At 40.0% G+C, this 10,000-nt stretch overlaps 2 protein-coding genes and 1 pseudogene across 2 annotated transcripts in view; 1 reads left to right on the top strand and 2 right to left on the bottom strand.

Moving 5' to 3' along the window:
* Nucleotides 1-10,000, bottom strand: part of LOC138052247 (serine/threonine-protein kinase/endoribonuclease IRE2-like) — a 413,063-nt gene that overhangs the window by 247,716 nt on the left and 155,347 nt on the right. The gene's annotated exons all lie outside the window — the stretch shown is intronic.
* LOC138052248 (pseudouridylate synthase 7 homolog) overlaps nt 1-10,000 on the top strand; it is a 24,740-nt gene that overhangs the window by 4,196 nt on the left and 10,544 nt on the right. Inside the window, exons 2-5 of the mRNA XM_068898641.1 lie at nt 684-1,193; nt 2,420-2,724; nt 2,829-2,904; nt 4,242-4,497. Coding sequence (XP_068754742.1) covers nt 684-1,193; nt 2,420-2,724; nt 2,829-2,904; nt 4,242-4,497 — 1,147 coding nt within the window. The remainder of the gene's footprint in view (nt 1-683; nt 1,194-2,419; nt 2,725-2,828; nt 2,905-4,241; nt 4,498-10,000) is intronic.
* The window catches only part of LOC138052276 (uncharacterized), an 11,638-nt pseudogene continuing 8,479 nt past the window's right edge, over nt 6,842-10,000 (bottom strand).

Raw genomic sequence — 10,000 nt, 5'->3', positions numbered from 1 at the left:
CTTTTTTCAGAGTCTCCGATGAATGCATTCACAACATTATGTTTAAGTAAGATTTGTATTTCTTTAAACTTGAAATGTTGGTTCCTTCTGCATGTACAGGAGCGGAGATTACAGTTTGTACATAAAACAAAAGACAGAAAACAAAACAACTCCAAATGAAGACTAATCCCAAGTGACCAAAATATACATGCTTTCCGGTACCTGCTTTATAAAGACCAGAAATGATTTGGTAACGTGGATAAAAACTTTAAGTAGCAACTGTGATTCAGAATTCTGGGCTAGATTACAGAACTTACATTCAACATAAAATACATTGCCACTGCAGTCCCACAGTCGATTACCAACCCACCGCCACCACAGTCCCATACTCGATAATGTGCATGTCTTTTACATTTACACATCTGTTTACTTTCCCGTAGAAGTTGGTATAAGCATTTTTCCAGTTTCTCTCGGGACTTACAATGGTCCCAAGAGAAAAACAATGCTTATGCAAAATTTTAGGGGGCAAACCAAGAGTATTATGGTTTTTTGAAAGTGGCCTGTAATAATAATTTATTATTGGTTTTGATAGCACTTTGAGGCTGGACAGTGATTTATCTTGAATAATGGAAGCCTGTGAGATGTGCATAAGATACGGTAATACTTAAGATATAATCATAATGTGTTATGGTTTGTTACTTCAGACAGTGATACTGTTGATGTTGGTAATCAGAAAGCAGTCAGAGTTTTCCACAAGCAAGATGCAACTGGAAAGCAAAGAAAGAGCCGATGGCCACAAGAACTTGACAATTACTGTTGGTTTGTACTTTACAAGGAAAACAAAGACACCATGGATGCTATAAATCTGTTGAGCAAACTTCTAAAGATCAAAACAGGCATATTTGGATATGCTGGAACAAAGGACCGGAGGGCTGTGACCACACAATGGATTTCTGTATTTAGGGTGCGTGCAGAAGAGTTGCAGCATCTTAATTCTACCTTGAGGAATTTATGCCTTGGAAACTTTAAATACTGCAAAGAGCCCCTGAAACTTGGTTCTCTGTCTGGGAACCATTTTGTTATCACACTTCGTAGTGTTGTTGGTGATCATTACAAGATTGAGGAAGGTCTGAAGTCCTTGAAAGTCAATGGCTTTATTAACTACTTTGGTCTGCAGAGGTTTGGAACTACATCAGTTCCCACACATAAAATAGGTGAGGTGACAGTTAATTGCATTATCATGCAAACTAGCAATCTTGTTCTCACAAGGCTTCATTTGGTAGAGGCAAATAATCCATAAACATAAAAAAGGAAATTCATTCTGCTTCAAGCAATCCTTGTAAACAATCTGCAAGGTTCTGTGTCATGCCTCTTTAGTTTTGCATGTACAAGAAATAATTCAGCTGCTTGATCATGAATGAAGGGAATCTTTGCTGACATAATTATTTAGATTTTGTCTCATTAACATACAAGGTTGCTCACATAAGGCATTGTGCTATTTACATATATTGACTTCAAAAGGTAAAAGAATGTGCTAAACTCGCTTAAATGTCCACTTTCAAGTCTTTTAGCATGATGACAGGCCAGTTATTAGGCATCAAAAACTAATAAATTCTTGGGTGACAAAAGCAGTAATGGTCTCATACTTTCTTTGCGAAATTTCGATTTTTCAAAACATCATTGCTCAGAGATAACCCGGTATGTCAGGTTCAAATTTTGAGAGATCGCTCATTATGAAATGCAGTTTTTAATTCAGTACTTTATTCTTGGCTGACTGATTAGAAAACGAATCATAGCCTTGTGCCAAAATGTGACCCCCAAACAAAGGGCAAAGTACTCATTTACAAGAAAGTGAAGTGATTGAAGGTGGAAGATGTACATGTGTTTAAGCCCCGGGTGGGGGAGGGATGCTTGTCATCTCACTTAGGGGTGTAAATTTCCGATTTTGGCTTCACTTAGGGTGCTCTGGGCAAAACGTAGAATATGTAGCCGTGAAGGTCTCCTTTAGGGTAGTGCGCAAAGAAGTATAAAAGTGTATATTTACACTTATACATTTCTTCACGTAGGTGAAAGTAGTATGATGATGATGTCTTTGCCATTATTAAAAGTCACCAGTGACGGTATTTTTTGTTTCTCTGTGTTTTAATATGGTCTCTTTTAGAGGTCAAAACAGAACGTAAACAAAAATGCAAAACATTTAATTTACTTATCGAAGAAAAAAAACATGTGCAAATTTTCATTGCATGGCTCTCTTTCATCTCGATCGGCATTTCGCTTTGACCTCATTTGAAATGCGGTAATGTGATTGGGCAATCAAACTGCTTACTGCCCATATTAGGAGTTTCCTTGGTCCGTGAAACAAACTGCGAACACTTTTTCAAGGCCATGTGGAAGTTGCTCTAAACGTAATGAACCAAATTTCGTTGTGCAATATTTTTAGGTCTCGCATTACTTCAAAGCAAGTGGTCAGAAGCAATAGATTTGCTTCTAAATCCTCGTGATGGTGAGCAAGATGGCGTGACAGCTGCTCGTCAACACTGGAAAGAGACAAAGAATGCCAAAGAAGCTCTAAAGAAAATTCCCAAGGGAAAGTTTATTGAGAGTGATCTCCTGCAAGGGCTGGTGAGACATGGGCCATCAGGTTTGGTGAATGCACTGCAGAGCATATCTAGGAACACACGACTCATGTATGTTCATGCATATCAGAGTTATGTTTGGAACTTCATGGCAACAAAGCGCATAAAGGTAATTGTGGCATAATCTATATCATCATCATCATCTGGGCTTAAACCTCTTTTGCAGACATTTGCCATCATTGATAATTGTTTTTTTTTCCTCTTTTTCGTCAGGAGTATGGACTTCAGCCTGTCAAAGGAGACTTAGTTGTAGCATCTTCATCTTCCGCTGATTGTGCAGTAAACTCAGGTGGTCTTTGTTTGACAAAAATGGGCAAACGTAGCTGTGTTTGGCAATGGGCAAAAAGTACAACTTTAAAATCACCGCGGTTGGATGCCCTCATATTGGGCTACAAGAACTCCTTGGGAGTTAGCTCGTTTATTTAGGCGGACCAACGGGACCCCTAGTCCATGAAGAACGTTGTTAAACGACCTAGTTCCCCAAGAATTGTTGTAATTCAATGATGGGTAGAGCATTCGACCGGTGTTACGAATTTTCCAATCCTGACAAGAACTCTGACTTCTCAGTTGTGCTGGCGCCGGTTACCAAGAACCTAGTTTTCCATCCTTCACACGGGTGCGTTGCACCTTCAAACATTAGTTTTCGAGATTGGTTTGGGGGAGGGGAGGGGGAGGGATTGAGGGGGAAGGAGGAAGGGTGGTTCTGGAGGAACCAGACTACCGTCCATGACTTCGTTGAGAGCACTCGTGATTACTTAGAGTACGCCTGTGTCGTGTTCATGAATGCATATCTGTTCACTCGTTTACTGGGCTTGAATTCCGCATCTTCATTACGATCGCGAGAAGGCAACCTTTCATCTTTTCAATGCTAGTAAAGTGTAGGACTTAAATCACAAGAGCCTGGGTGAATGACGGTGCTCCATCAATTCTCCCATTGTTCATAGGGTCGGTATTAAAAAGATGATCGTGTAGGTTCCACTCCCATCGGGGGATTTCTTTTCTTGTTTTCCGTAAATGAATGTACCTTTTTTCATAAAAATCAAAACCGAAGACCTTCCAGTGATTTATTGACTAATAGTGGAAGAGTGCTTTGTAAGAAAGGCATAGATCATGAACTCATCATCATTGCAGTCATTCGACACCACTGTGACTGTTTTACGGTTTGGGCGTTGTTTTGATCAGTTTCCTCCATGCCTGTTAATCTTTGGCTGGTCACATGCACATTCGATCTCAGTTTTATTTTTCTCTGCCCACACCGATATTTGCATGCAAAGCAGCGGGATAAAATTGGTGAATTCCTTGAAAAGCTTAAACTGGTTACGCCGAAGTCTCTTGCACTTAGCTTTTATCAGGGTAAAAACGAGGAAGGTACATGTATGCTAACTTAAAATTTTAAGCTGCCTTCACCATTTCAAAGTCGTCACCTTTAAAACGTTTCTGTATGTTTCTCGTTCCACATCATTTTACTCAGTTAATCTTAGATTCAAGAGAAAACTCAATTGTGTCTTTGAGGTCTGCTAGCTATTCAATCTTTCTTCTGTATTTTTAATCACGTTTTGTTGTGTTTCTTCAGCTTTGTGTAATATGGCAAATTTTAAATGAGTAACTAAATGTCTTATTTCACAGACACATCACAGACCGAAGATATGGTTGAATTTATTTCTGAGCCCAGTCGCACCTCAGTAATCCTTTTAACGGACGATCATATTAATAGAAAACAGTACACAATCCATGATGTAGTCCTTCCACTCCCGGGTTATGACATGATTTATCCAGAAAACAGCATGAAAGATCACTACAGACGGATCATGGCTGACGATGGCCTGGATATTGACAACATGCGACGGAAAGTAAAAGATTACTCCCTCTCTGGCGCTTATCGGTAAGTTGAAATTGCTGCAGTTTTAATTTTTTGCACACTCTCGGAGGAGGAGGGTGATGATTAAAGTAAGTACGGTGGTCCACAAGGGACATGCTAAAAAATTGTCCACCGTAGGTAAAAGGTTACGAACCATGATTTTTGTGAGTGACGATCCGAAAATAGCGACTTTCCTCTCCCATGCAAACTTGGTGCGATGTTGCATGTCTTACACATATCCTTAGCAAATCGTATCAAACGATATTGCGATCCCTTCATCGTCATTACCCAGTCGATTTCAAAACTGCATCCATTCGCGGCACCCGGGAAAGCTTGTTGTAATTCTCAACTAAAGAGGCGAGTATCGCTTTTCCTCGAACACTAAAAAAGGATAAATAAGTCATTGAAATAAGTACTACATGTAAAACAACTTACTGTCGTAAGGTAAACTAGTTGATTATTTTTGAGCAGAGCGTGCAGGTTCTGCAGCCAGCACTCTTCCTCTATTTTGCTGACAGTAAAATCTTTGCACGAAGGGAAGTTCAATGGTCATCGCACTTATAGCTTTTCTGGACGATTTAAGCATTGTGACTCTCTTTTAAAGACACTAGAAAAATTAAGATGGCTACAAAGGAATTCGAAACGTTGCTGTCTGCGATACCGGTCACGGTAATGATCTACCAAATGAGCCATAAAGCCACACACTACTCCTAGTAATAGACAAGATAGATGACAAGTCGTTGTTTTGTTGTTGTTAACTACGACAAATCCAGTTATAAGGTAGATTTCAAGCCCAAGCCTTTGCTTCCTCTGAAGATTGTTGTTGTTTTTGAGAACCATTCTAACGAAGCGCCTAAACAGATTTTCGCTAATCACAAAAGTAATTTGCAAATAATATAAAAATAAATAGATGGCTGTGCTAAGTGCTAACTTTTTTTAAGTCTTAGGGAGTGAATTGCGTAGGGCGCCGCGGCAGCTCACGGCATGTGGCCGAAAGCATAAAGGCGCCTCTGACAGCCGCTATGTGGTCAATGATCGATGTCGGAGCGCAGCACCAAAGCACCACTCGCGGCTAAAACATAACGCAGCAACCATCGATTTACTTTCGCGAGTTAAAATAATAATCCTGCGATATAATATCGCCCCAGCTACTTAGGCTAGGACGTTAAGGTCTCGGTAAAGGAAAATGAGGTATCCGCCAAAAAAATGAAATTGTCGCGTCGCTATCTTTCAGTTTGTATGGGGTCAAACTATATAACATATTAAAGCTAGTAGATTGAATTATTTTGAATAAAGTTTTAGGTTTTTCATATTTAAAATTGCCTTTTAGTTTTGAGGCCTCAAACTCAGACTGACCGAGTGTGCTGCAGAAGCTCCTGCCCCTTCACTTTATTAGGAAAATAACCGCACTTTCTTACATCTTAGTCACAGATGAATGCACTCCAATACACTGTGAGGAATTTTTGATATGTTAAGAATCGAAGGAAATATCATGCACCAAAGTCGCGAAAGTCTGATCTCATACTTAATTTGGGAAGAAAAAGTGCCATAAAATTAGTCTCCGAAGACAACTGAAAAATTCCTCACACAATATTTGGGGTAGTATAATCATCTATTAGAAATGAAATTTTGGAAGCGATATCTTAAAACCAGTCGGAATAGGAGGTACGAGAAGTTGTAATTTTGTCGTCAACATAAACCCCCAGAAAATCGACGTTGAAGTTTCGCGTGCAGTTCACGGTCTGCTGAATAACTCCGCCCTTTTCTTGAAAACCAATTATGCTGAGCCAATTAGCGTTCGGGCACGTGCAAAGTTAGCAGATCGCGTGTGAAGGCTGTCAATTGACACCCAATCCTTTCATGTGTGATTGACAAGATACGTCAATCATTTTTCGCGCGCAGATTATGGCGGTAATCAAAGAAAAGCAATTTTAGAGGTTTTAAAATTAATTTATCAGAATTTTTTTTCGGGAAAATATACTTCACATCCCACCCAATAAAGATTTGCAAAAACAACAAATTTGTGGGAGACGCCCAAATTTACCTTCACCGAGACCTGTTAACGAACTGCAATTGTTCCCAAAAAGGCCTCGCCTTGCAAAGGGCACAATCATAATAAATTGGAACTTTTCTTTGTTGTGCATGTGACTCTCACGGCCACCCTGGTAAAACCCAGATAAATTGAACTTCACTATACTATCTTCTTTTCGTCTCCGGGAAACCTTGGAAACGTAATTGTCGTGTTTAATTAAGGGGAATACATGGATGGGAAGACCTGCCTTTTGAAGTACTCAGTTCTGTTTGCTTTGATTTTACATGCGAAAAGAAAAAAGTCATAAATGTCACAGGCAAATTAAGCAGTGTTCAAGTGGAATCATCGCGTTTTATTTCAATCCTTTGCAAAGTGTATATATCTAAGGCCTTGAAGCAATGAGCACTTAAAGAAGATTTATCCTTCTCTCTCCTCCTATAAACGCTAAGGTTCAAGCTAGAACGGCTCACTATTTAACTCAACCCTTAAACTAAAACAAATGCAAATCTAACAATCATTACTACGAAAATGGCATACGAGCGTGACACAAGAACATACTCGTTCACGAAAAAAAAGCTGGAAAAAGAAAAATTTTTCGCTTCCAAAAGGGATAGGCTGTAGTTCACTTTTCCTGCACAATGGTAACTTCGATGTACTTTATGCCAGTTTTTTCGGTTTTGTCATCGGTATAAACTTCCAAAAACAAGCCGTTATTAGGGTTTAGCTTATGTTGGAAAAGCATCTCTCGACTTAAGCCACCATCTAAAGGAACAAAACAAGTTCCCCATCTTTCAGACAAGTTCAACCAGATCTCGAACCTCCCGGGATAGAAAGTTTCAGACGGTTTCGGCAATTTTGAATTGTAGCGATGTCCTATTTCTCCACTTTTTCCCTCGACGCCGACACACGGAGCATCTGTCTTGTAGTTATTCTTGTCGAAAATGAGCGCACCAAAGAAAAACTGGCCATCAGAAATAACATAGGAGGGGTCGCTTTTCCGAGTCCAATTTCTTTGTCAAGTCCAATGACCGCTTTCACCACGAGGTTAGCATTTCTATCAATCGCTCCCGGTGGAATCAGCGGGACAGTCATCAGACGAGCGTAGTTTTCGGGCGCACCCAGGAAGGTCAGTTTTGTGGCGGTAACGGAGTTGTGGTGGTGAATAAAACTTGCAGCCTTTACCAACTTCATTGGCGTGAAAAGTTGGTAATAAGGCATCTGCACCTGTAATCAAGACTAAAGTCGATTAACCCTCATTGCTTCAAAATTCGTGTCTGTGTTATCTGCCTCAGCCTTCGGCTTCGGCAGATAACACAGACCTCGGTTTTGATAATTCATGACATCATGCTCAACCTCATCCAATAATTGTGTATTAACACCCGCTAAGAAGCAAGCTTACACAGTGAAAAATGTCGGTTACCAAACTTCAAGAGAAAGCTAACCATTTTAAAATCAAGCTTTAGACTTAAAGTGGTACTATGATCAAAAAATCATTTCCCTTTTTTCTTCAGATTTTGAAAGCGTATTCGCTTAACACCTAACTGGCAAAATGTTGAGCTTTAAGTTTTATCCAAAGGCTGTTTATTTTGAGTGTAAGTTTTGGATTGCACGGTCCGCCATTACTCACGTTCAAAACTGGCCGATTGGACCTCAGAGGTTTGGATCTAAAGAAAATGACGTCATTTACTCACTAGCTTAAAATTTCAGCGTGTAAACGCAATTTATGACTTATGCAAAACACGGGTTTAAAAGTCTGAAAGCCCGAAACTCCCGTGCTGCATATTAATTCGGCCGCGTACATACGCATTGCATTCTTAAACTAGTGAGTCTTTGACGTCATTTTCTCCCCGACCCAGCTCTCTCAAGAGTTTAAAGTTAGTAATGGCGGACCAATAAATAAGAAAATTCCAGTTAAAATAAACAGGTGTCTTCTTAAAATCAGAACTTAAAACTTGGGTCAGTTAGTGTTTAGTTAACATAGTTTTGAAATCCAAAGAAAAAAAAGAATTGTTTTTTGGTCGTAGTACCACTTTAACCATTATTCTGCAATGATTTTATCTATATAATAATTAGTTTTGGTAAATAATCGGCACGCTTACTAATTAGTTGATTTTTAGTGGTTAAGTGGATAAAAACAGATTTTTCTAATTGGGTGCTCTGGGTTCAAATCCTGTCCAGGGACTAAGTTTACTAAGTTTATCTGCTACAACAAGTCCTAGGACAGAGTAATCTAAATTGATGATAATACTTCATTTGTAGCAAACTGACAAGTAAGGATAATCCTTCATTTGAGGAAGAGATCGTCATTTGAGGAGAGCTCTCCTTCCGCCCCTCCCCTCAGACCCCGCTCGATTTTCGCTCGTTCTCGTTTCCTCGCTTTCATTATCTGACAGCATGGAACAGGCTAAAAGGGGGAAAACGCAATTTTTTCTGATCACACTTATTTTGTTTAAATTTTTCTCTGTTGAAGAGAGACTTGGCCGCAATTTAGTTAGATTGACCCAACTATTTATGTAAAGACAACGGAGAAGGTGGTTTTAAATTGTGTTCAAGACTCAAATAATTTACTTTTATTTTTTTTTCAATGCGCAAGCGGGCGGAATTCTACGAATCCTGCAATCTGATTGGCTCAGAGTGCGGGTGGAATTTTGCCCGCCAACCCGGGCGGAATCCTTGCCCTGGTTGCGTGAGCTTCTGTGATGAGCCGGCTTTTTAAGCCTTTTAAATGTTTTTAAAAGTAAACAGTGTTGCTTTACAAACTACTGCCTGATATTTCTCTTTTGATAATAAGCATCGCAGGCCAGCCTTAAGCAATGGTTCCCAATCAGCATATCTTTTTAGGGAAAAAAAAAGGGTTATGGACAAAGCGTGAGGTCATCATGGCTGGATATTGGCCAATATCCAGCCATCTCCACCGAAAAAGTTTGGGCAATAAAGGATTTATCCAGGAACCCTTGATTTATTATATGGTATAAAACACCAAAAAATGATCTTTGATCTTGCGGAACCAAGCCAGGAATCCCGAGCGGGCAAGTTGGAGCAACTTGCCCGCTCGGGTAGCCAATCACAGCTCGGGATTTGGTTCATCTTGCCCGCTCACGGAGCTAGTCGTATAATAACAGGTTACCGGTATTCAGGTAAAAACTGTGCCCTCTGTCTCGAGTATGGCCCTCGGCCGCATACTCGAGACCTCCGAGTCGGGCACAGTTTTTTCCCTATACGGACCTCCCGGCCGGCAAATATTATGGGCCGGGTCGCACTAGAGGACAAAATTGATTTTGTTGAGATGACAGTTCACTCGAATTTCCTTTTCCGGAAAAACACTATTTTGTACATTTGGGGTCGCACAGTGTTAAACAATGTGTCACCAGAGAAAGATAAGATCCATCTCCCACTAAGCGAGAGACACAATCACGGTCAAAAGCAAAACATAGAACCACGACAAGTAGCTTGCGCTTTTCTTCGAATCTTGTGTCTTTTAACTTGCAGCTTAGA

This window comes from Montipora capricornis, chromosome 6, assembly GCF_036669925.1.
Source record: "Montipora capricornis isolate CH-2021 chromosome 6, ASM3666992v2, whole genome shotgun sequence".
NCBI lineage: Eukaryota > Metazoa > Cnidaria > Anthozoa > Scleractinia > Acroporidae > Montipora > Montipora capricornis.
The sequence above is the reverse complement of the archived record's forward strand: the minus strand, read 5'-3'. Positions and strand labels throughout refer to the sequence as shown.